Source organism: Paroedura picta, chromosome 5 (genome assembly GCF_049243985.1).
Source record: "Paroedura picta isolate Pp20150507F chromosome 5, Ppicta_v3.0, whole genome shotgun sequence".
NCBI classification, from domain to species: domain Eukaryota; kingdom Metazoa; phylum Chordata; class Lepidosauria; order Squamata; family Gekkonidae; genus Paroedura; species Paroedura picta.
This window is the reverse complement of record NC_135373.1, coordinates 108,631,884-108,658,482: the sequence shown is the minus strand read 5'-3', so window position 1 is coordinate 108,658,482 and position 26,599 is coordinate 108,631,884. Positions and strand designations below refer to the sequence as shown.

The 26,599-nt window shown below is 44.9% G+C and overlaps 1 protein-coding gene across 8 annotated transcripts in view; it reads left to right on the top strand.

The window, feature by feature from the left end:
- Positions 1-26,599, top strand: part of LOC143838478 (cystine/glutamate transporter-like) — a 43,425-nt gene that overhangs the window by 13,533 nt on the left and 3,293 nt on the right. For 6 of the 8 annotated variants that reach the window (XR_013231398.1, XM_077339819.1, XM_077339825.1 and 3 more), the window contains 10 exons: positions 6,206-6,493; positions 11,195-11,321; positions 13,013-13,128; positions 14,761-14,886; positions 16,747-16,846; positions 16,970-17,014; positions 18,392-18,515; positions 20,849-20,952; positions 21,947-22,043; positions 23,429-23,578. Coding sequence is in view for 7 of the 8 variants with exons in the window: in XM_077339819.1 (XP_077195934.1) it covers positions 6,298-6,493; positions 11,195-11,321; positions 13,013-13,128; positions 14,761-14,886; positions 16,747-16,846; positions 16,970-17,014; positions 18,392-18,515; positions 20,849-20,952; positions 21,947-22,043; positions 23,429-23,578 (1,185 nt within the window). In the remaining variant the exon portion in view is untranslated. Of the gene's footprint in view, positions 1-5,741; positions 5,847-6,205; positions 6,494-11,194; positions 11,322-13,012; positions 13,129-14,760; positions 14,887-16,746; positions 16,847-16,969; positions 17,015-18,391; positions 18,516-20,848; positions 20,953-21,946; positions 22,044-23,428; positions 23,579-26,599 lie in introns of all 8 variants that reach the window. The other 2 variants (XM_077339822.1, XM_077339823.1) reach the window with 1 other exon arrangement.

Genomic DNA, 26,599 nt, shown 5'->3' with positions numbered 1-26,599 from the left:
TCAGAATTTAAATTAAATTAAATTAAATAGTTGAGACTCAGAAAGACCAGGGCCAACACTGCTGCTGCCAGTTCCAACCATTGGCTGATTTTCCGCAGACCTGTAAACTTACTGTACCATATACCATCTGGTTGTTGCCAGGTTAAGACTCCTGGTGAGGGAGATCCATCGGTAAACACCGTTAGGCCATCTACTGGGACATCAGTAATAACCCTTTTCAAAGAAAATGACAACTGAAAACGTTAGAAACAAGATAGAGCAAATACTCATTTGGAAGGAAACCTGGAGGCTTAGAGCTTTCATAGTGCTCAAGCATTGGACCAATCAAATTCAAAGAACAGAAAGGACTCCATGAGTCATCTCATCTGTTGAGGGCTGGAATGGCTAGAGCTCCAAGAGAGAGCTAATCTCCACACATTCCAGTGACCAAACAAACAATTGACCTGTGAAAGATTAGGCCTGTCTGATATAAATCAGGTAGCCTGAGTTAAAACAAAATGTAGGTCCTCCTTTAAATAGACAACCCAAAAAGAATTTGACCAAAAGAAAAAATTCTCACTGCTAATTACACATTAAAAAATTGATGATGTAATAAAAACTGTGGACACATTCCCCAAAGAGGTTTTGTGCCTTGTTTTTACCCAAAAGGTAGCAAAACATAAAATAAAGACAAAAGGATTTTGTCTTATATAAAAATTTCTATCTCCATCACAGCCAGGCATTACCCTGACTTATAAATATTACGCAGCTAGACAGCTCTGACTGATAAAGCTCTATTGAGGCATAGCAGCGTTTCAGTGAGCACACTTCCTAACTGCTGACCAAAAATTTTAAGACCAAACTCCATCCCCCCCCCCTTTCTTCCTTGAAGCGGGGGTGAGGAAACAAAAGCTAAAGTTCTTCCTGGGCTGTAAACAAAGGATCATTCCTGTGCTACGGAAAACCTTTTAAGTTGTGTAGATTAGTGGGTGATAGGTAAGAAAGCAAGATAAGTTTCTAACTAAGCTCCTAGCGTAGGAACTGGAAAAAGAGAGCCTGATTCCAAATCGCTAAACAGCACTCCTGCTACTGCAGCTGGAGGCTCTATCAATTACAGCCAAATTTTAAATTTTAAAATGTCTTTAGGTGGCTAATCATCAAAACCATGAAAACATTATTTGATACATTATATAAGCCAATTGAAAACAACTGAGTAAAACACAGAAATAAGAAAAGAGGTCATTAATGCAAAGCTAAATACAACAGTTCAGTTCTAATCCACTGGCATGTGCAGTGATTGAGAAAAACAAGAAAATCTCTTTGTGAATGGAATACCATCATTTTAGTGTTCAGTTCTACAAAATCTTTCCAAAGCACGTTGTAGAAGAGAAGAAAGCTGAAAAATTAGAGAAAATGCATACCTTGTAAGAGGAACAGAAATTTTAATAAGGTCAGTGACTAAGAATTATTGATCCCTGATAAAGATCATTGCAAGCATCTGGAAAATGAACAATATTCCCGAGGGCTTTACCCTGAGTCAAAAGAAGCTTGGTAGTCACCTATGCCAAAATCCCAGTGAGATTTTATCATGCTTGCAATATCTGGATCACGGCCCAAACCCTGAATAATGCATCTATTTTCTGAAATACAGTTTTCTTTAGCTAATTTCTTGAGCAATTCAGCTTGGGCTTCCTGATTATTAATCTGTGCCTCTGTAAGGTGCTTGATGAAATCAAGAAAGAATTCAGAGACTTTCTGCCTAACATTAGTGATCCCCTCTATCATTCCTTGAAAATAAGAGGATTGTAAACCATTTTCCTTTATAGCTTTGTTCAACTCACACAGAATTGAATAGGGAATGGCTTCCCACGTTAACGGGATCTGCCTCTTTTCCCCTTCCCCACGTGGTTCCCCACGCGTGGTTCCCCACGCTGGGGTTTCTCCCTCCCAGTCCTCAGAGAGATCGAGCTGACCGGCCTGACGGGCAGCTCGAATCGCGTTAACGATCTGGGAGTGGCCCCCAGTCCTTAATGGCTGCGAGGCGACAGTTTTGGGAGTGGTCGGTGTAACGGCCACTGGTAAGAGAGTGGGATAGGGAAGGGATAAAGGTGCAATATCTTTCAATAGCAGATTTCCAGCTTCTGAATTCATGACTTCCAGCGCTTTGTGTACTTTCTGCCATGTCAATAAGATCAGCATGGGAGCATGGGGCTCTGCCTTTAACTCCCTCCCTATTTTTTCCCAGTCTCCTATTCTTCTGGTCCCCGCTAAAGGGTACCACGGGCACTGGCAAGATACCTCTTGTATCAGTTCCCGGAGGTCCTTCACTGAAATCGCCTCTCCTGTGTACTGTCTCACTGCCTGTTTCAATTTGTCAGCATGCTTTACCTGTTCCTTAGACAATGATTCCCCCATACTCACCAGGGAGCCGTAGCTGATCGTGCACGAAGACTCTTTTTCTGGTCGCAGTGAGCACAGGGTCTGGAATCACGTCGGGGGTCACCACTTGTCGGGAAGCAATGAGGAAGAATGACACGGAGAAGGATTTCCTGCGAAAGACCTCTCGAACAGAGGGGAATCCTTTATTTATACATACACGTAAATCATTTCAAATAATCCCGCAAGGTAGCGTGGAGCAAACTGATAGGCTTCAAGTAATCCTGCGAGGTAGCGTGGAGCAAACTGATAGGCTTCAAGTAATCCTTTTAACATATGAGGTAATTGCTGTGCTGTAGTATCCTGATTGGTCTAGGTTAGATGCAGAGGTGCAGCCTCAGAGAGCGTGGTTTGCCAACGCCCTCAGGCCGAATCTCTACAGGTGGCAATGGTGGCAGAGCACCAGCTGCCAGCCACATGCAGGCACAGAGCTCTCCATGTTGTGGTTCTGGCCGTCTTGGGCTTTGGTGATGCCAAGATCGCCAAACAGCGCTGAACTGCACAACACTACTCTGAACGTTTCTACCCACACCAGACTAGGGATATCTGGTATCCCTGTTTGGCTGGATAGGAAATTTCTCTCTCTCTCTAAGATGTATCCCCTTTCTTTGGCTCAAATGAAAGTCTTTGCCTACTTCCTAAACTTCCTTGCCAGCTTTTCTCCCAGTTCTCTGTCTGTGTTAAACTGCTCTCAGCTAAGACCAAAATCACTCTCTCCAGTCAAGGCAGAAATCTGACTCATGCAGCTCCCTAGTCATTCTCTGCTCAGCTGATGCTAACCAATCAGATTCCTTGAACAACCTGACACTCAAGCCTCTTTGGTTCTGTGAAGAAATAACCCTTTGCAGTCCTTATCTGTTTGTACAGCACCTCTAAAGTTTTACAAAGCGCAGTCCTCATTCTTCCCCATTCACTTCAAGGGCAAGGCGATAGTGTATGCATGAATGAACTGCCCCATCCATATAAATGTATTGGGAACCCCATACAGGTGCATGTGGAGGAAAGTCCTCGTCTACATCCACAACTGAAGTAATATACCCATCAGTAATATAATTCTAGGCACTTGTGCACAAATATTGTCTGTCAATTTTAAGTTCTTTTAGCAGTAGAACAGCATCTCTGTGTGAAGTTGTCTCGGTGGTCCATACGTTTCACTTCCCCTTAGCTCTTTTCTTGAATTTGTGGTCCCTTTAACTGGAGGTACTGGAGACTGGACCTTCTGTCTGCATCTCATTTGCTCTGTAACCATAGGGATGCTAGACCTCCTAATAAAATGGGGGAATTGCCCTAATACTCCCACCTGAAACTTGTGGAGCAATGTTTGTGTCTTCACCACAGATGCCATCTGCCACCATTGAGTGTGCCTTCTCCCCACCGATTTACATGCACCAGCTCCCCTTGCCTGAAACTTACATAGTTGGCATCTGACAACTCGTTTGCTCCCCCCCCCCCAGAAAAACCCTGTGTAGCTGGCTGCTGGCTCCACAGGTTTCTAGCGTGTGTGTGTGTGGGAGCTAACACATGTGATGGTGGCAGGTGGTGTTTGGGACATAAGGTTTTGTCCAAAAGTCAGAACAATGGCTCTGATGTGCTGATGTCATTTCTGTGTGTCATCAGCATATTAGGGAGCTCCCTGTCACATCCTCAAATCCCACTATCACCAGCTGGCTACTGCCTGTCAACCCTGGTGTAGTCTGTACATGGCTTTTTACCCACTACCAGTTCGAATAAATCTCTCCCACCTACACTAAATTTGATTTAAATTTTGGTTTTGGGCATTTTAAATTTTCCCTCTGCAACACGCATGATTGATCCAGAGAGACCCTACCTTGCCCTCACAATATCCAGAGGTGGCTATAACCCTTGATATTTGAAAAATCACCAGCAGTGTGTGCAGATTTCTGCTTTTTGCTAATTAACTTCCTTCTCTGTGCCTTGTAGCAAAGCAGTCTTCCCTGATTGGCCAGGGCATGAGTTCAAAGAATTCCTGGTTCCTGGTTACAAGGCTTGTCTTAAAGTGACTGCGGTCCAGAAGCCCTAACTTCTCTCAGCAGAGATTTGCCTCTTGGATTTATTCCCCCTTCCTCTGCTGTCTCCTGTGCTCTCCCCTGCCCCCTCATTCAAGAAATGCCTCCCCCCCCCTGCTCTGAGCTTCCCCAATCGGGTGCAGAACACTTTTCTGTTTCAATGGGGGGGGGGAATAGAGGAAGATCTGAGTCCAGATCAATCTGGATTCAGCAGGATCCACAACAACAACAACCAAAAACAAAGTAAGTGCAGAATCAGCCCCTATGTGCTCAGGAAGTAGCAAGTGTCAACGGGCCAATTTCGCAACATCATCAAACATACTCCACGCACCATTCAGATGACAGATGGTTGTTTTTTGTTCTTTTATTATTGCAGCAGTTACCAGCTTTTGCCCACTAAATAAAATGCAAAAGGTCACGATTGAGTCCAGAATGGACTGCATGAGTTTAAAGGTACTTAGTAATTCTCTGCTGGGTTGTGGCCCAGCAATGGGTGTCAATGTATTGACTACAACTACCATAGCCAATATTGCAAGTGAATGAAGGGGACAGAAAAATCAACATTTTACAAATGATGAATGGGCTCACTTTATTGTGTAGAGGAGTTCTGGGTGCAGAATGAATGTAAGAGAAAGCAATACATTCTGTTAATTGTGACATTCATTCAGTTGCAATGGATGGGTGTATTGGCTCTCATCTATTCAGAGTGGTCCCTGATGAGGATTAATTACTGGCATAATATCTACAAACTTGTTTCAGTTTTGTTATAATCCCCAAAATTGAGTTTAGTGCTTAAAGACGATGAAAAGATAGAAACAACTGAACATAATGCTCCTAGGCACTTGCTACTGGGGTTGACTTATCTATTAGGCACAGACGAGAAGAAGAGATGGATTTTTGTTCACCACTTTTTACTCCCTGAAGGAGAGCTGGGTTTGAGTCTCCACTCCTCCACATGAAGTCAGCTAGGTAACCTTGGGCAAGTCACAGTCCTGTTAGAGCTGTTCTCGCAGAGCAGTTTTGTCAGCCCTCTCTCAGCCTCACCTGCTTCCCCGCCCCAAATTCCGTCCCCTTCAGGGGTTATATAATGAATTCTGGAAGGACTTGGTGTAGTTCAACACCACTTCCCATCTCTTGCTGTCCAATGAGAAGTTCTTCTCCTTCTAAATACAGATACTGTGTCACAATGGTATAGACCTAGAATGCATCCACATATCTTTAGATATTGTGCTATTGTGCTACTACATCAGTCATTCACAGTTGGTTTGTCTTGTCCACATGCAATAACCCACTTGCAAGTTGTGGGTATAGCACAATGCAATGCAAGTGCAGGAGCCATAGATGGCGGATGTAATCCTGTAACAGACTTAGAAGAAAGCTACACATTCAGAGAAAAAACCAGGGGTAACTATTCTGGGCTGTACCAGTTTGCTTGTTTATATTTTCCCCACATACAAGGGAAAAAAACACTTTTCCATCCATCCATCCATCCATCCATCATCTATCCCCTACCTACCTACCTACCTACCTACCTACCTACCTACCTACCTACCTACCTACCTATAAAAGTATCGCTTCAGGGATCAGTGTATTTCTCCTTGGTATGTGGGACAGATTGGGGGTGGAGACTGGTAGAAGAGGCTATTAAGTACTCTACCGCTACCCATTAGCATTAACTACACTGTGTAGTTGAACCCTCAGTATTCTTTTACAATAAATAAACAAATCATGCCAGATATTCTGATTTCTCTTTTTATATACAGGTGGACTGGGGACCAGGGAGAACATCTATGGTAGTCCCACCTCAACTCACAAGAACGTTTGACACCTGAGCACTCTTTGACTCCCACCAGCCATGGGGAAATCTAAGAAGAAAGAGGAGGCTGTCTTTCTGAGGAAAAAGATCACCCTTCTGAGGGCTTTCTCACTCCTCATTGGCAGTATGGTGGGCAGCGGCATTTTCATTTCCCCTAAAGGGGTGCTGAAAAACTCTGGCAACGTGGGTCTCTCCTTGGTCGTCTGGTTTGGCTGTGGGATCCTTTCTATGCTTGGTGCGTGGTGAGTTCCTTTTCCCTCTCCTTCTTTTAGCTGTTGGTGAATTAGGTGACTGGCAAACAATCCTGTCCAAAACAAAAACTTTCTTTCACTGGCCACAGAAACAGAACTCTCTAGCCTCCCTGGAGGGGTGTTGGAAAGATGCAGGTAGTACAGATGGCTGGAGACCTAAAGAAAGGTGTTGTTTCTCACCCTTAAAGCCCTACATAGTTTGGGATCATGGTATTTGAAGGACCATCTTCTGCCAGGAATTAAAATCACAGGGAGAGGGCCTCCTGTTTGCCCCTTCAACCAAAGACACTCATTTGATGGGTACATGAGAGAGGGTCTTTTCAGTGGCGGCCCCGCAATGAAATGACTTCCCCAGGGAGGTACGTCTTTTGATCTTTAAGACACTACTGAAGACTATTCTATTTAGGGCTGCATTTAATTAAAACAACCCTCAATTGTGATTTTAAATTTTGGCTACATTTAAATATCATCTTAATGTCTTTTAATGTCTTTTGCTCCATAGGAGGAAAGGCAGCTAATAAATACTTTGAATAAATGAATAAAATTAACAAGAAATGAAGGCATTGAGGTCACGCTGCCAAGAACCTTATTATAAGACTGTTGTTGCCTTACACACTGTCTCTAGCAACATGGATGTGTTGTTGTAGTGGTTAGGACTGCAGTGGTTAAGAGTGTGGACTTCTAATCTGGTGAGCCAGATTTGATTCCCCGCTCCCCCCCCCCCCACATGCAGCCAGCTGGGTGAACTTGGGCTTGCCATGGCATTGATAAAGCTGTTCTGGTCAAGCAGAGATATCAGGGCTCTCTCAGCCTCACCTCCCTCACAGGGTGTCTGTTGTGGGGAGAGGAAAGGGAAGGAGATTGTAAGCCTCTTTGAGACTCCTTCGGGTAGAGAAAAGCGGCATATAAGAACCAACTCTTCTTCTTCTTTTGCTTGCATTGACTAGAATAAAATTCAGTGCAGAAGATATACGGACAAACTCTGGTGTACAAAAATGAGGCTTGCCTCAGATGAGTGGTGCAGGGGTAATAATATTCAGATGTGTAATTCAAAAGCTGATGTAATTATACTGCCTCCCTTTCCGGCAGCTGCCTTGGGTTGGCCTTGAGTTTGAGCAGACACAGTGAGTTAATGTGTAAACTATTATGAAGAAGGATCACATTAGAAGGCAGCCTGCAAAGAACAACACCAGGCTGGCTCTTTATCGAGAGCATTCCCTGTCCTCCCCCCCCCCCCCCCCAATGTGTCTCACCTTTTCTGTAACTGTATTGCTGTGGAATTCATGCTACTATTGTATCGATTCATATACGTTAGATCAGGAGTAGTCAAACTGCGGCCCTCCAGATGTCCATGGACTACAATTCCCATGAGCCCCTGCCAGCGAACGCTGGCAGGGGCTCATGGGAATTGTAGTCCATAGACATCTGAAGGGCCGCAGTTTGAATACCCTTGCGTTAGATCACTGTGGTTTGATTATTAGGAGCCCCATGCTGCATAATGAAATTTGGCAATGCCAATTTGAGAACCTTAACCACAAAAGCAGAAAACAACACAGTGTTGGGCAAATACAAAATGATTTGTCTTAGGAGCAGTCACGGCACGTAATATGTTAGAGTTGTAAAACATTCCCCAAACATTTAAAGAAATTGTAATAAGGCAATTTGACTCCTCAGAGTTCTTCTGACAAAATACTTGAGTGTTGCAAATGTAGATAAGGATATGGCACCCAAATTATAAAGGTGGAACAACGGAGTCCTGGATAAAAAGGACCTTGACACACAGGATTCCCAACTGGCAGCTTCCTTGAATCCTGTATCACAACTATGATTTATGTCAGTAAAGGGACTCTGACTCCCAACTATGAATTTATTACTTCATGAGTTACAGTAAAATTGAGAGCTAACCTCCCCCAAGATTGTGTGTACAATAAAATACAATCGGGTCCTTCCCTGTCCTTGTATAATCAGTATCCTCCCTGGGGGCCAAACATGGCCCCTTGGGCTAACATCCCCCAGAGATATGAGCGAATTCACACCTGGGAATGGAAGTGCTGAGGCATCCAGGGTTTTTATTAGAGATGAGGATGGTTCCCACCATCTGTGATACAGTGTTGGCTGGAGGATATTGTGCCAGCATTAGGGGTTATGTACTTGGTACTTTTAGGGTATTTTTACTGTAATGCCTTGTTGTGAAACACCTCGAGCAAGCTGGTCCAGGAGGGGTGGTATACAAATTTAATTAATTAATAAAATAAATAAATAGGGCTCTTCTGCACACTCTTTTTTTCCTTTGATTGTGCATCCCTATTTTGACCATTTAAAAGCTGAGGGGTACTTAAGCATTTTCCTGTAATGGAAAAAAGTCCCTGGAAAAAACGAGCCAAATAGAACGGACAGCTTAATCCTAGTTCTACAGGCACACCGCAAACACCCAGGCAATGATGGATTAACTACAGGTGTACCACAAACACCCAGTCGCTTTTTATAATCCTTTTCATTCAAAGTCGCACAGAATCCCCATCTGCCTCACAGGAAACTCGCAGTTCACAGCCAACTTTAAACGGGAGGGCTGTACAAATTATTCACGTCGAATGCGATGTATAAAGCATCCAGCAGGCCTGAAGCTTAAGCTAAAAATAATACAGGCTAAGGCTGTAAGATAACCATTGGCCATATGGCACCGTTGTGGGTATACAGATGGAGGCATCATGGAACTGATTGCAGCCTCCAGGTTTATGTTCAGGTTGTCACTGCGCATCATTCAACAGCTCCGGGATTGTGCTTTGAAGCTCCAGGCAGGGCTGTAGAAACCCACCATTTCAGTAGCCCCTCTGAAGCCACCATTATCCCAGTATGTGTGTGTCTATGGGGGGGGGGGAAGGTCAAGTACAGGTGCTTGACCTTGTCATTTCCCACCTATGGAGCTAACTGCATATTTGGAAGGTCTGTTTGAACAATCAAAGAGGCATGGAGGGAAAAACGAAATGCTTTCTGCCAGCAGGCCCTTCCCTGATCTTCAAAGCAAACTGCATGGAGCTCCTGCTCAGGTTTTTCAAAAGCCATCAAGTTTGGTCCCAACTTGTCATGCTGTTCTATACTATCTGGACCTGGAACTATAGATGGTGGTAGACAGTAGCATCAAGTCACAGCTGACCTATGGTGACCCCCATAGGGTTTTAAAATCACAAGATGTCATAGTCCCGTTGTATACGGCACTGGTCAGACCACACCTGGAGTACTGTGTGCAGTTCTGGAGGCCTCACTTCAAGAAGGACATAGATAAAATTGAAAGGGTACAGAGGAGAGCGACGAAGATGATCTGGGGCCAAGGGACCAAGCCCTATGAAGATAGGTTGAGGGACTTGGGAATGTTCAGCCTGGAGAAAAGGAGGTTGAGAGGGGACATGATAGCCCTCTTTAAGTATTTGAAAGGATGTTACTTGGAGGAGGGCAGGATGCTGTTTCCGTTGGCTGCAGAGGAAAGGACGCGCAGTAATGGGTTTAAACTTCAAGTACAACGATATAGGCTAGATATCAGGGGAAACTTTTTCACAGTCAGAGTAGTTCAGCAGTGGAATAGGCTGCCTAAGGAGGTGGTGAGCTCCCCCTCACTGGCATTCTTCAAGCAAAGGTTGGATACACACTTTTCTTGGATGCTTTAGGATGCTTAGGGCTGATCCTGCGTTGAGCAGGGAGTTGGACTAGATGGCCTGTGTGGCCCCTTCCAACTCTATGATTCTATGAAGACAAGAGATGTTCAGAGGTAGCTTGCCTTTGCCTGCCTCTGCATCATGACCTTGGTATTCCTTGGAGATCTCCCACCCAGGGCCAACCCTACTTCGCTTCTGAGATCTGATGAGAACAGTCTATCCAGGTCCAGGTGAAACTACAGATGCCCCAACCAAATGCTGGCATACTAATTAACACAACAATGGGGCACAACATGATTGAAGAATAGATAAAGGTTTATTTAGGATTACTTGATAGAAAAGAAGATACAACAGAGAGAAGTTTCTAACTGCACCTCTAGCTGAGAGAGAGGGTAAGGCTGAGAGTGGGGCTTCCAAGGAGAAAGGGGAAATTGCCCTGAGAGTAGCAATCTGGAGATGGACAAGGAATGACACTTGAAAGGAGAGAAGGTGCTGACCTCACTATCATATCTAATTGCCTTCTTGCCCCCCCCCCCCAGGACATCTTCTCTTTTTCTTTGTTGCCTTTTCCAACACTCCTTCTCAAGGACTAGTGTACAAAACCAACAAGATTAAATTTCTTACATAGACTTTCAAACTTTTCTTGAGAAAGTGGCTTGGTGCGTACAACTGCAGGCCTTTCGCCTGTAGGAAAGTATTTCAACTCAACAAAGCCCTTCTTCTTGTGATGTGTCACATTCAACTCTTGAGTTGATCTTCTCTGTCCATGCGAATGTTATGCACCCTTAGTCGTCTTCAAAGAATCGTACTGGTTTGGGTTTCTCTCTGTCAAAGTCTTGCATTAGTTGTAGTATTCATTTCACTTTTCTGCACACTTCTGTTGAGGATTCCTCTTCCGCTTCAGCTGTGGATGCAACTACAATTTCTTGCTTCCTGCTTCTCACCAAGACAACAACTCTTCAAGATAACATTCAGGGGGGAAAAAACCTTCTTGGGATTATTTCCTGAAGTGCTTTTGTATCTGAATTCTTTCAGGAGCTTTGAGCTACGCAGAGCTTGGCACGCGGATCACAAAGTCTGGAGGCCATTACATTTACGTCCTGGAGACTCTGGGCCCTCTGCCAGGCTTCCTCTTCCTGTGGGCTGAATACTTCGCTATAAGGTAAACTTTGCCATCTGCAACCTGCCATAAATGTAAAGATGGAGTAGCTGTGCTCTGAAGCACTCTGCACACGCAAGTATATGATACGTATTTCTGTGCTAATAAAAGGATGTAGTTCAGGACCAAAATATGAAAACTACTTCTTCACATAGAGAGTGATAAAAATGTGGAATTTGCTGCCAAGGGATGTAGGGATGGCCACAGGAACATACAGCTTTAAAGAGGGATTAGATTAGATCAGGGGTAGTCAAACTGCGGCCCTCCAGATGTCCATGGACTACAATTCCCAGGAGCCCCCTGCCAGCGAATGCTGGCAGGGGGCTCCTGGGAATTGTAGTCCATGGACATCTGGAGGGCCGCAGTTTGACTACCCCTGGATTAGATTAATAAAGGATAGGTCTACTAGCCCTGGTGACTGAGGGGAACCGCTACATTAAGTGGCAAGAAATATCTGAATTCCAGGGGGCTTTTCGCACGCCTTCAAAATCGCACAATGGTTGCCAATTGAAAACGCTACTGATTTGCTGTTATGCACAACGTCGTTGACAATCTGCCACACACCTGAAAACGATCTGCAAAAAGCGCTTCCTTGTAGCGCTTTCAGGGAAATCCCCAAAAGTGGATTCACCCTCCGGAAAGCGATACACTCCTGCAACCAATCTGCAACACTAGCGAAAAAGACCTGTGCGTTAACATTGTTGCAGTTTCTACAAAGTCCCTCCCCCTAGTTCTCTCCTCTGATCTTCCGGCGAAGCGATCGCCATTTTTTTTTCTCCGAGCGAACGGGGATAAACGCACCAGCGAGCCTCTGTTTAGAGGCTTCCCCGGCTTCAGTCCCTCCCCTTCAGTCACTAAGCACAAACAAGAGAAGCCCGTTTGCTGATGTATTTTCCCTTTATTTTTTATACATTCATTCAGCCGAAAATCGGGCCCGTGAGAGGGGGGGGGGTTTCACTCGGAGGGAGCGTGGCAACGAATAAATGACAGCTCAAACACACCAGGCAGCTGGATGGGTCTCTCCGTTGCAACGAATCAACACAGATTCGTTGCAATGGGTCTGTTTTTTTTTTTTTTAAAAACTTTCTAAAAGGGAAAGGGGCTGTTTGGGAGCATGCTAACGGCTGCCCATTGGCTGCTTGACGGCCAGGGGCGGGACGAGCTTGGCAAGAGCGCTTCCTTTCTAGCGATTTTTGCCGAGACCGGAAGCCTGTGGGAAACGCTACAAAACGCAACTGGATTCCACTACAAAGGCAGGTATGCATAACGACGAATTCCACTATTTTAAATGGCGATTTTTCATTCAGCAACCAATTTGCTACAAAGATCCCGGTGCGAAAAGCCCCCAGATGTGAGCGAATTCACACCTGGGAACAGAAGTGCTGAGGTTGGTCTGAAACAGACCAACCAGCGGGCTTCATGGCTGAGCAAGGATTTGAACTCATCTCCAGTATGGCTCTCAAGAACCGGTGTGCCATACCCTTCTGGCTGTTGTTTTGCTGTTTGCAGATTGCCAGATAAATACTGTGGCTGATAAGAATTCCCACTTGTAGGAAAAGGCAACCTCAAGCCATGGTTATGCAGAGAACCGCGATAAAGTGACGCTGATTGGGCAGCTGCAAGGGACATTTGTGTCCTGCTGGCCAAGTGTCTCTGCAATTTTCTTAATGTCTCATCAACCCTCTCCTTCGCAGGCCGGCCAACAGTGCTGTTGTAGCCTTGGCATTTGGCCGCTACATCCTGGAGCCCTGGTTCGCTCCCTGCGGAGCTCCGCTTTTAGCTGTGAAACTGGTTGCTCTCCTAGGATATTGTAAGTATGCTTCATGGATATGATTCATTTCTAGGCTGCCACTGCAAGAATCTAAATCTGACTTGAGATCTACTTAAAGCAAATCCAAAATAAACCCCAGCCTAGTGAAAGCAAATATAATAATAGAACAACGCAAATGAAAACACCAGCGCCCTGTCTCCCGGATAACAGCAATACAATGATCATTGATACCCGCGTTAAATGTCATTGAAAAACTAGTGCAAGTTGTAAAAACAACACTCAGTGCATAAACCGTACGGAGAGATTTAATCAGCTAACAGCACTGATGATATAGTCCTAAACCAGCAGCGATCAAAATTCATAATAGAATGGTTTGTTTTAAATGAATCTGGACAGCTGTGTTTATCTACCTTTTCTATTTTCTATTGTTATCTTTTAAGATGTTTTAATTCCTGGTTTTAATGGATGTTTCTGTATCATCTTATGCTGGTCTATGACCGTAATAAAACTAAATAACTAACTAACTAGTCCTAAACCATCAGAGGAAGTTTGTCAACTGTAAGGCAGGAAAAACTCTGCTCAGCACCCAGACAAATAGAATTGTCTTTATTTTGTATGTGAAAAATTGTAAAGTAGGTGCCAGGTGAACTTCCTGGGGCAGAAATAGGGTTGCCAGCTCCGGGCTGGGAAATACCTGGAGATTTTGGCATGGGAGACTGAGGAGGGCAGGTTTGCAGACTGAAGGGAGTGGAGTCTAAGGCCACAGAGTCCACCATCCAAAGCGGGCACTTTCTCCAGGTGAACTGACCTCTACCTGGAGATCAATTGTCATCCCATGTGATCTCAAGCCGTCATCTGGAGGGTGAAGCTTCTGTAGAAGCACCAAAATGAAGAAATTGACCAACCGAAACAATGTTCCAAATGAGCATAGATCTATCTCAAATATAGTCTGTATCCTTATTGTATTGTATTATAATGCATTTGATGCAGTTTATGCATTTTAATACAGTTGAGGTGGTTCACAACAAAATAAGGACACAGACTATATTTGAGATAGATCTATGCTTATTTGGAAGGCCGTTTTGGTTGGTCACCATCTGGAGACTGGCCAGTATTAGACTGGCATGGTTCCCCAGATTGATAATGCCCAATTATCCATCTGCTCCCTTCTGCCCATCCAGTGGGGCTGTGTGGGAATAGTTTTATTCAGTCGCCACCATTGGGAGCGCGTCACTGTTTATGGGGTTTTCAATGGGGGAATTTTAATGGCTTTTAATGTATTGATTTGTATTGAAACATTGTGGACCGCCACGAGCCGGATTCTGAGAGTGGCGATCATACAAATCGAATAAGTAAGCAAGCAAGCAAGCAAGCAAGCAAGCAAGCAAGCAAGCAAGCAAGCAAGCAAGCAAACAAACAAACAAACAAACAAACAAACAAACAAACAAAAAAACCCTAGCATGTTCCTGTCATCCTTAAAGGCCTGTCCCTCTTGGTCATCCCCTTTGTTTGCATGCACAAATAAGGGATTATACCCTCCTGGGTTTCTTCTTGTACAGTCCTGCCAAAGTTAAACCCATGGAAATGGCACAGGTTCTACTTTTAGGGAGTGGCCCTTGATATGAATGGGTCATGCCGGACCAGTTCATTGCCTCTTCTCTCTTCTCCCAGATATCGTCCTCATCTTGAACTCCTGGAGCGTTAGCTGGAGCGCCAGGCTTCAGACCGTCTTGTCTGTTGTCAAGATTGCCGCTCTTGCTCTTATCGTTGTCCCGGGCATGCTGCTTTTAGCCCAAGGTATCTCTTCATATGTCCACATGTCTGTCTGTTTGTCTGTCCATCTCACTAGTCTGTTTTCATGCTAAAGTTAGGAAGAAATGGACACAGTATAGGATGTTGAGCAGCAGGATCCCACCAGGATTGGTCTGGGGACCAGCGTTATTTAATTTGTTCATAAATGATCTGCACTTGGGGTCTAGTGGCCGAGATTGGGGATGATGCTAAAATATTCAGCGGGGCGAAAACCCAGGTGGATTGTGAAGAGCTGTCTAAATGGGGGCAGCAAAATGGCAAATGAAGGTGAGTGTGAGAGGATGCACGTTGGAACAAACTCCCTTCCCCCCCCCCCAACTTCAAATGTACAGGGAAGTAGTCTGAACTGGCTGAGACTGGAAAAAAAGGAAAGATGCTGGGCTTGCCCTGTAATGGAGACGTGAAGTCAGATGCGGCAGCACCACATGGGTGGAAAAGTAAACACAGCGGTGAAAAAGCAAACGCCTGTACTTGGAAGGTGAATCGGGGAAGGTTCTCTTTGTTCTCTGTGGGCCCCTGGGCAACTGGTTGGCCCTGTGTGAAACCAGATGCTGGAACAGATGGGTCCCACTGGCCTCATCCAGCAGAGCTCTTGCCTTTCTTCCCAAGAAGTTCTGCCCTCTAATTCTAAGCAGGCCTACTCAGAAGTAAGCCTCACTTTATTAAATGGGACTTACTCCCTGGAAAGTATTAGGATTTAGGATCTCAGCCTCTCCTATTGACATGGCTAGTTGCTTGTAGACTGTGTTTAGCGAAAGTGTTGTTTTCTACCATGCTACGATCCTCAGGGGCATCACTTCATATAGACTGCGGCTTAACTAATCCACAACAAAATCAGAGTCCAGTGGCACCTTTAAGACCAACAAAGATTTATTCAAGGCTTGAAGGTGCCACTGGACTCTGATTTTGTTGTGCTACTTCAGACCAACACAGCTGCCCACTTGAATCTATTCCACAACTGTCACTGTAGAACATTGTTTCAAGCCTCACAGTAGGGCAAGAGACAGAAGATTGAAAAGAACAAAGAATCCCCTCCTTGTATTCAGGGGTCATGAGTTTTAATTTACAAAGGCACACAGTTATAAGGTGTTATGCCTCTTTCCAGGCCAGCCCAATCTCATGAGGGTCAGCTCTGGTTAGTATTTGGATGAGAAAACACCAAAGTTGCTACACAGAGGCAGGCAACAGCAATCCACCTCTGAATGTTTCTTGTCTTGAAAACTCTACAGCAGCCTTTCTCAACCTTTTTTTAGCATTGGGAAACCCCTTGAAGCATTCTTTGGGCTTTGAGGAACTCCAGAATTAGCATGATTGTGCAGAATTGTTGTTGTTGTTGTTGTTAGGTGTGAAGTTGTGTCCGACCGATCACGACCCCATGGACAATGATCCTCCAGGCCTTCCTGTCATCTACCATTCCCCGGAGTCCATTTAAGCTCGCACCGACTGCTTCAGTGACTCCATCCAGCCACCTCATTCTCTGTCGTCCCCTTCTTCTTTTGCCCTCGATTGCTCCCAGCATTAGGCTCTTCTCCAGGGAGTCCTTCCTTCTCATGAGGTGGCCAAAGTATTTGAGTGTCATCTTCAGGATCTGGCCTTCTAAGGAGCAGTCAGGGCTGATCTCCTCTAGGAGAATATACTTGGGAAATATTATTGGGAAACACAGCTGTGTACATGCCCACTCAGTGAAGAAGGGATTTCTAACAGGGACATGCCCTTGGGTTATGTCAAATGTATGTAGAAACGTTGAGACACATTTATATGCCCCTCTAACCATCCCAGGACAGTTTCTGTTCGTATCACTCTTGCTTTATAATCTTCTGTTTTTGGGCTGTTGTTTTTTTTTAGGCCACACAGAAAATTTCCAGGATCCTTTTAACACCCAAGCACTTGCCTTGGACAAACTACCACTAGCGTTTTATGCAGGGATGTTTGCCTATTCGGGATGGTATGCCTACTTAAAGAACGCCTTTATAAAACTTTGGGGAAGAGGGGGGCGGGATTCTATCAACACTGTTGAAATCTCACCACAAACCTTTTTGGTCCTCTTTTTTTCTCCCTCAAATGATAGGTTCCAGACGAGTTTTGTCCGAGAAGAGCTAGTGAGGCCAGAACGGTGAGTCTGAGAAATTATCTCTTAGGGTAATCAAACTGCGGCTCTCCAGATGTCCATGGACTACAATTCCGATGAGCCACTGCCAGCGTTTGCTGGCAGGGGCTCATGGGAATTGTAGTCCATGGACATCTGGAGGGCCGCAGTTTGACTACCCGTGTCTTAGAACTAGGGACCTTGTGATTCGATATACAGATATGAACCCCTCAGAACAAAATTAATAAATAAATAAAAAAGCCTGTAAAAAGGCTCACTCCGCCACTCAAGAAAAGAGGTGGTGTCTATCCGGTTAATTGTGGAGTGAGGTTGTGTCAGTAGAGTTTGTATAATTTGTGTGAGAAGCTCTTCAGGAAGGCGATGAACAGACCCAGGAGAGGGAGGGAAGTGACTGATTTATACTGAACCTAACCTTGGAGACATTAGAATGTGAACCTAGACCAGCTATAAACCCCTTGCTTCCAGGGACCCCGCACAGTGCCTCCCCCCCCCCACAGGTCAGGGTTATAGCCTCTCTCCTCCTCCCTTTTCCATCTTCAAGGACACTCAGAATGACACCCCTTTCCACTGTGGGGTATTCTCCCCTGTCCCTCCCCGCCCCCAATCTGGCTGCTCCCTCTCCAACTGTACTCTGCTCGGGCTCTACAAATTCTGGAGCTATGGGCTCTCGAAGCCTTAAACCACTCCTAGTCCTGCTGTCAAGAAATCCAAGACTGGGTCTTCCAGTTTAAAAAAGGAAGTAGCAGCTGCATAGATTTGGATCAAGCCCAGGGTTTTTTGATCTTGCCATTTGCTGCTGCTGCTGATATACAGACTCCAATAGCATTAGGGGCAGGAGGGGGGAGGGCTAGCCCTCTCCTTCCCTTCGTATAGTGGACTGGTCTGAATCAGGAGTCCCCCATGGCCCTTCCCAGACAGAGATCTTCCCGTCAGTTCACCCTGATGTCACGTCTCAGTTGACCTGAGCTTACCTTTACCATGCAGGCATCTAGAGCCACACTAATCCAGGTATTATCTTTGACTCCCTCTAGCGGTTCAGTGTTTTATCAAAAGCGCCTTGGAAGATTTCTGCAGGCATTTCCTTGCCTCCTCTGAACTTGTCACCCACCCACCCAAGTCAGAGTTTTAGTTTAAGGAGCCTTTTGCTTGTCCGTGCCAAAAAAAACGAATTGTTTGCAGATTCCATGCATAATTCTAGTCTCTTAGGAGTAACATTAAAAAGGAGCTAACCACAGCCTTGCTTGGAGTTTTCCTTTGCCTGGAATATTTTTGTTTAGAACATTAACAGTTCTGCAGGCTGTTGCTGATTTTAAACTTACACAGGATAGCTCCATTATGGTCTTTTTGTTTCTCCCCCCGGTTCCCCCTCTCCCTCTTTTGTAGAAATATTCCTCTGGCAGTCATTGTGTCCGTGATCACTGTGATTGTGGGCTACATGCTTACCAATGTGTCCTACTACACTGTGTTGACAGCGACAGACGTCCTGGCCTCCCAGGCGGTAGCAGTGGTGAGTGGAAAGACGGATTGATTGATTGCTGTAGAATATTGATACCCACCTTACTTAAGCCCCCTAGAACTCAAGGCAACAACAATACTGTGATAACACAATTTCATTTAGACAAGAAACATGAACATGAAGATAATAAATACATTAAGATGGTTTTGTCGCTTATCTGTCATTTCCTGAGGGTTCAGTTTGCGGCATTCTGCAGGGCCTGTAAGACGGAGCTCTTCCAGCAGGTCTATGGTTGAGGCCAGTGCTGGAGAAAGATCAGATGGGTCCCCTCAGGGAGATACACCACCTTAAGTTCTGGAACAGGGGTAGTCAAACTGCGGCCCTCCAGATGTCCATGGACTACAATTCCCAGGAGCCCCCTGCCAGCGAATGCTGGCAGGGGGCTCCTGGGAATTGTAGTCCATGGACATCTGGAGTGCTGCAGTTTGACTACCCCTGTTCTGGAATATCACTCTGATGGCGGCCAGCTGGTGCAGTCCCTCTGGCGCCCCTAGTGGCAGTCATACTGTTGTGGGGCAGGGTTGATGGTTTTTACCGCCATGTTGTTTAATTTTTAATTGGGTTTTAATGGGGTTTTATTGTTATGTGAGGTTTTATTATGTAACCCGCCATGAGATGGCTTGCCGGGGATGGTGGGAAATAAATAAATATTCTCAAGGTGGCAGGACCTGTATGGAGAAGCTGGAGGGGTACTGGAGTCAGGAAGAATGAGCAGATGAAATATTTTCTCTCCTGCAAGCACAGTGCCCTTGGCCCTTCCTCCCTCTAACTCACCAATGATCACTGCCATTTCTCTACAAGGGTCCCATAACCTAGAAAATTATCTTTTGGGGCAGGGGGGCTAGAAGGGGCTGCAGGAGTGGAGAAGAATTTCTGTGCATGGATGGTGGTACAGTTGCCAGTGTCTTTTATCTGTTCAAATTCTTTCATGTGCCTTAGTCTGGATGAGGTAAGCAAATGCCGTGGAGTGTTTAGGTGTGTTGGGGGGGAGGGGAAGAAGGAAAGAGCCCAAATGGCGCAGTTTGTCATATCGTGTCCTGGCAAGGCAGAATGTTCCCCGGGACAGCCATTGTATAAGACAGTAATGTTCTGCGGGTAGGAACATAGCGTACCTCAGAATGTATTCAGCGGACAACTTATCAGTTCTGTGGCATTCATATTGCATTGTTGCCTGCATAAGTCATTGTTGCCTGCATTTTTCTGCTTTGGTCTCTGGCCAGCCTGGTTTTTTTTGCAAGTTTTCAAACAATACCCTGAAACAGCTGAAAAGGAGAGCTCAGAGAGGTGGCCAACTATGACACGACAGGTGTGTGCACACAACAGGTGTGTGCCCATTTAGGCGTATCTCTTGGACAGCATCCGTGGCAGCCTCTACAGGACAACTGCAGGCCAGTAGTTTGTGCATCTCTCAGGCTCCATGTCAGGGGTAGTCAAACTGCGGCCCTCCAGATGTCCATGGACTACAATTCCCAGGAGCCCCTGCCAGCGAACGCTGGCAGGGGCTCCTGGGAATTGTAGTCCATGGACATCTGGAGGGCCACACTTTGACTACCCCTGCTCCATGTTGACCATGCAGCCTCCGTATTGAATCCCATTTTCCTGCCTGTCTCCTAAAAGCTGCAGCTAGGATACATCCTCTTCGTTTGATCTTAATTACCCAGAAGCATTCTCTCCTCTGAGTATGGGAGGATACCATCAGAAACCCTCCGTGCTCCTGAAGCTGAATTAAATCCGTGGCCCTTTTCATTGTAGAAATACAAGGGGAATGATGCAGACAGGTTTTGCCCAGGAATGCGGTGGGAGTCCTGAAAGGTGGTCTATGCAGAGCAAGAATTCACTGTCCAACCAATATGTTTGTGCCTTTCCAACAGCAGTGTGGATGCAGCCAAACGAAGAAGAAGAAGAAGAGTTGGTTCTTATATGCGGCTTTTCTCTCCCCGAAGGAGTCTCAAAAGTGGCTTACAATCTCCTTCCCATTCCTCTCCCCACAACAGACACCCTGTGAGGTGGGTGAGGCTGAGAGAGCCCTGATATCACTGCTCAGTCAGAGCAGTTTTCTCAGTGCCGTGGTGAGCCCAAGGTCACCCAGCTGGTTGCATGTGGGGGATTCAAACTCGGCTCGCCAGATTAGAAGTCCACACTCCTAACCACTATACCAAGCTGGGTGTCTTACATGTCCCTGTTACATACAAGGGGGGCAAACCAGAGAGGTTCCCAGGCCTTGAGATGACTACACCCCCCAATACATCAGATATTTGAATCCACCTTGAAGCCCATTCATTAAGATCTTGATGTTGTTGACCACAAGCATGTCTCTCTTTCAGAGTTTTGCACGCAAAGCATTCCAGAGTCTTATCTCAGTGATTCCTGTCTTGGTTGCCTTGTCTTGCTTCGGGACCATGAATGGAGGTATCTTTACATTTTCAAGGTCAGTGACTTGTTGCTTTTTAAACTTTGGAAACTACTTTTGAAAGTTTCTCCCTCCTAGCTACATCAGTCACATTTTGAGCTTCCCTCCCAGGGGCTCACGGTAAGTGTATATAGGTCTCTCCTCCTCCATTTTACCCTCACAACAAGCCTGTGAGGTAGACTTGCTCAACAGAGAGCGACAGGCCCAAGGTAATCCACTAAACTTCATGACTGCGCTGAAATTTGAACCCTACAGTCAGAAGGAGTCATCTAGTCCACCTCCCTGCTCAGTGCAGGTTAAGCCTAAATCATCCAGGATAAGTATCTGTCCAGCGGCTGCCTAAAGATGGCCAGTGTCATAGGTGAATGCATGAGAGAAGTTTCCAAGACAGTTTCCTTTTCCATTTCAAAGCAGAATGTGTGGTGGGTGATTTGGAGTTGTGAGCTGAGGGGCAAGGAGGGCTTAACTCTTCTCCTAGCCCCTGGTATCTCCTGGAAACTCCCAACAGCTGGATTCAGCTTGGCATAAGGGAAGTATTAGATCCCATTCTGGTGCTTTAGGGCAGAGGTCCTCAGTCTCCATGAGAACTGTGGGCGCTTCTGAAATGTTGAGTGATCCTGCCCCAAAGTGGCTGCCACAGTGGCCAGTAACAAAGCCTCATGGGATGCGGGGACCAATCACAAAACTGTGGGAGGTTTCAAGTCAGATCAAAGCTTTAGGATGCTTTGGGCTGATCCTGCTAGATGGCCTGTGTGGCCCTTCCAACTCTATGATTCTATGATTCTAAGTATCTGCCTGTGATGGAGATGGTGTTACTGGATGGGTGCTCCCAGAAGATACACAGGTGAGGTCTCCTGGGCTCCTCTGGAGAACAAATAAGAGCAGAGCAAGTAGGCAACAGCAAGCTATATCATTTTGAAAGATAGATCTGTCCAGAAGTGCAATTGATCACCGCTATGGCCTGTAATGAATAAAAGACTCAAGGTCTTGTGTTGCTTGTTTTCCCCACCAGGACATTGTTTGTGGCCTCAAGGGAGGGGCAGTGGCCTCCCCTCTTCTCCATGATCCATATTCAAAGGCACACGCCCTTACCTGCTGTTATGCTGATGGTGAGTTTCTGCTTCTTCAACATCAAGCGACCAACATTTTAGGTGACCAGTTACTTTAAAGTGGCTGAAGTGGTCTGAGAAATGATAAATCCTAGAACAACAGCATTCACATTACAACAGATATTTCTTCTGGACACAGGCAGGAATCTTCCTACTGTGCACAGCATGGCCTGAAGGCTTCCTGCAGCCCAAGGAGCCTCCCTACAATTTAAGAGGCTTTCCCTCAGGCTAAACTACCAGTGAAATTGAAGGAGGGCCCCTTAGGCTAGATGAAGTGGAATTCTGGTGGCACCTCAAGGACTTGAGAACATTTATTCCAGCATGAGGTTTCTTGAATCAGAACTCCTCTTTTCAGAGACAATGAAGAGGAAACCGTATTCCACTTTCTTCTAGGGGAAATAATCAAAGTTGGGCGAGAAGGGGAAGAGTTGGGAGCAGAGATAGACGCTTGGTACAAATTCCATCTTCAGGAGTGACTCTCTGTGTAATGGAATAAAATTACAGTGCATCAAGAAAGAAGTTCTATCTAGCTGCATCATTCTAGCTGCATCTGGAGCAATGACTCACAAAAGCTCATCTCCTGACACAAATTTTGTTAGTCTTTAAGGTGATACTGGAGTCTTGCTCTTTTCTACTGCTACAGACAGACTAACATGGCTACCCATCTTGTTTAGAATCTGACACTGAAGTTTCACTTTAATATGTTTTTTCTCACCAAGGAACTTAGGGTGGTATACCACTACCTCAACTGGCCTGTAATTTTGAAGACCACATTGTTGTTTACAGTGATCCAGGAAAAGAAATCACAGAATCACAGAGTTGGAAGGGGCCTCCAGGGCCATCTAGTCCAACCCCCTGAAGGATGCACGAAATTCACAACTACCTGTATACCCACAGTGACCTCAGTTCTATGTCCACATAATTTCTACATAGATCAGTTAAAGTTTTGTTAATATGCAAATGTGAACATGAGTTAAAACTTGATGACAGATCTAACAATAATCATTCATTGGCTGCCAGCCTCACTGTTGTGCTCATATTTTTAAATTGATGTTCTAGAAAGTATTTCAGTGGCTTTGTTCCTGTTTATCTCAGATACAGAATTCTGTAATTGATTTGCTCTTTAATGTGAACATTGACCTTGGGCTTCTCAGCTTTCACCATCTAAATAAAACAAGCTGCCTGAAATCAAAAACCCACACCCCTCCTTCCTTTGGTTTTCTCCACCCATTCTGCAGCCTTTGGCATTGTTCCAGTGCAAATCTATTTAAGGTTGGATTATCAGGGGTGCCGAATAGTTCCATGCAGATTCCAGCTCCTTTCCTGCATGAGCTGAGTTTGCACTTTTACTCAATTGATTTAATTCTTACATCCACCCTCTGCAGTTCCCTTTGGTGACAGCCATGATTTGTGTGGGAGACCTCTACCACCTCCTGAACTTCTTCAGCTTCTCTCGGTGGCTCTTCATTGGGCTGGCAACCCTTGGGCTTATAGTTCACCGTCACCGTCACCCTGAGATACCAAGCCCATTCCAGGTAATGAAGTTATTCCTGGGACTACCATGGCATTTCCTCTTCTTTAGACTTATCACTGTATGGTGAGGCAATGTAGTGCTTAAGAGATGAAGGAGTGAGCCAAGAAACAGACAGCATGGATCCAAAATGGTATGCCTGCCGGTACAGAGAATATAAACATATATGAAAGAACAGAAGAGCTGTCATTGAAACCTAAATCATCAAAAGGTATTTAGTCTCTTGTGTTGTGGCCAGTCGGGAACCTGCATGATGCTGGCAGAAAGATAGTTCAGGCTAATTTAAGACTGATAGTTGAATCAGATCATTGGTTCATCAAGTCACATGGTTGTCTAAAGACTTGGGCGAGATCTTTTACTGATACTTGTTACCTTTGACCCCAGAAGTGGAGGCACCAGGGATTGAACCTGAGGCCTTCTGAATACCAAACATGTGCTGTAAAAGCCATGGTCTCTCTGGAGACAGCAATGTCTAAGAAGCAACGTCAGGGCAGGACCAGGGACAGTTCCCAATATGGACTCCCTGCCAAAGTTTTCAACTGAGCACCGAAAGTGCTAAAATCCTCTCACAAGCTCCAGGGTTAGCCAGGCTGCAAGACAGGCAGCACTTTGGCTCGGAGCCTAGCACCATGATGTTGCTGGATGTCCTCTAAATTAGGAACATATATATGCCTCAGGCAATTGTAGAGTGAGAGGCACTGGGTGACCAGAGGTGTGACAGAGCTGTGAATTTGTGCCTGCAGAATCTTAAATTCCTGGCCTCAGAGGAACTGCCCGTTGTCAAGTCCATTTCTGCTGGGTGACCTGCAGAGTGCCATTCTCCATAATGGGACATAGATTGAGAAAGTTCTCACTAAACCCCTGCATCAGAATGGTTCTATTATCCCGACTCCCCCCCCTTTCTCCTGTAGCTAACAACAGTGAAGAAGGGATTTCTAACAGGGAAAATGATGCAGGGGGAAGAGTTAAACCTACCCTTTCCCAGGCTATGATCCAAAAGCTTCTTTTCTAAAAGACCTATTGATGGCTCTCTCATTTAGAGTCTAGCTGGGCTTGCAGATGGCTTGGTTTCAAGGAGGCCCCCTTCTCTTATTCTTCCCCTTTACAGTTTATTCGCACACATTTTATTGTAGTTGTAGAGATATGCCAGTATACAAAAAAAGGGCGAGGAATAAAAATCAGTTAATTGAAAACAGTATAGTAAAAGAGAGAGAGGAAGCCTTCTAGGAAAGTTTCGAAAAGTTAAGGAGACCAAAAGGGAAATATCTTGGACATTAGTGTAATTCATATAATATAAGTAAAATACTGATTTATGCCCTTCTCTTTCCTGTATCAGTGTGTGTGGCTTATTTCATGTGATTCAAATTTCCTCCATTAGTCTGCCAACATTCACTACTGCAGTGAACTCACTGGCCTTAGCAGCCTTTTCTGAATTTATCTCTGCCTCAACTTCTTATCTATAGTTATAGGAAGTTATAATACTGATCTTCATTACAATATTCCATTGAGGTGTAACTTTGAAATCTTCAGGCTTGTGTAAGCCACCCCCCCCCCCTTCATACAACTGTGTTTTCCTCCCTCTACCATGAGCAGCTTAGATATTGAAGACTTCCCACTATCCAACAAACTATGGTTTGTTGTTACATCCCGTCAGGTGCAATGAGAAACTGTGGTTAGTTCTCTTCCTTGAAAAGATTCCAAACCACTATTTTGAATGCTGCCTGTAGGCAAGAAAGCAAACCACAGTTAGTTGCTTAGTCCAATTAGGATGTCGGTTTGTTGAGAATTAAGTACTCTTCAGTATCTGACAAGTGCATGTCGTGGGAAAGGGGAGATTGTGCAAGCTTGTTCCTAGAGTGACAAACCATACTTTATTGTCACATCTAAGTTGATTTATTTTAAATATTTATTTACTGACCCCGCTCCCCAGCATCTCAGGATCTGAATAACACAACCTGTGCATAGAATGTGCCTTGAATACTTTAAAGTGTTGTATCAATGCATTCATTTATGGTCTTTTTGTTCTTGAAAGTTCCAATGTTTATTCAAGTTACTGAACCTCATTTTTTCTCTCTGAAGTGTCCAAGAGTATTTCCTGGTTATATGACAGGACTGGAGAATGAGAATGCACCATATTTAATAGGAATCATGCTAATGTGATCCTTCAAAATGTTGATTCTGGGTCCTTGGAACAATGCCCATTATTTCAAAAGAAGAAATATGATTTGTTTTGAGTTTCCAGGCAAGAGTGTGGAGTTTATTCCCAACCCCCCCACTCCCAGTTTTTTCAGCATTATTGTGCGAGAGATATCACAACATCTATTATAAAAGCAGACGTGGGTTTGTTTGTCACCATAATTATCCTGGGCTATTGTAATGCATCTGCTGTCACTCAATACGAGAGGTAATTAATGTTCCCAAGAACGACATCCAGCCTGTATTTGTAATAAGAGGGTCTGAACAGATTTGCTGGGACTACATTTTCTGTTGATGATTAATGTCCTTTGCGACCTAATTGCATCTTGCAAAATATTCCGTGGTCACGACTTTCTGGAACATGGTGTTGTTAAATATGAGAATAACAATCAGATGCATAGTAGGGAGGCTGGACAAAGGCTTGTTGTGTTTACCTCTTGAAAAAGTTTTTAGTGGTTAAGAAAGTTTTCAAAAACATGCTAAGCAGCACTGATGTTATTGTCTAACCCCCGTAATACTATATTCGGATTAAAACATAATCTCAGTCGGAGCAGTTGCACAGTGTGCATTCATCTACTGCCCTCTAGCGGTTCAAGATCAAAATCTCCTGTTTTCATGCCTTTATGTTCAAGAAAGCTTCCTTTTCTCAACTGTGCAGGATTTGCCGGCAGGCATTTAGCCCATCCAGAATCCATCTGGCAACAGTGCAGACCCTCCAGCATGTCATGGAAAGGGTTAATGCAATGCTGACTGCACAAATGAACTTTGTATACATCACTGTGTGATAGGGGAAGCACAAAGTTGTCCTCTGCAAGCCACATTGAAGCAA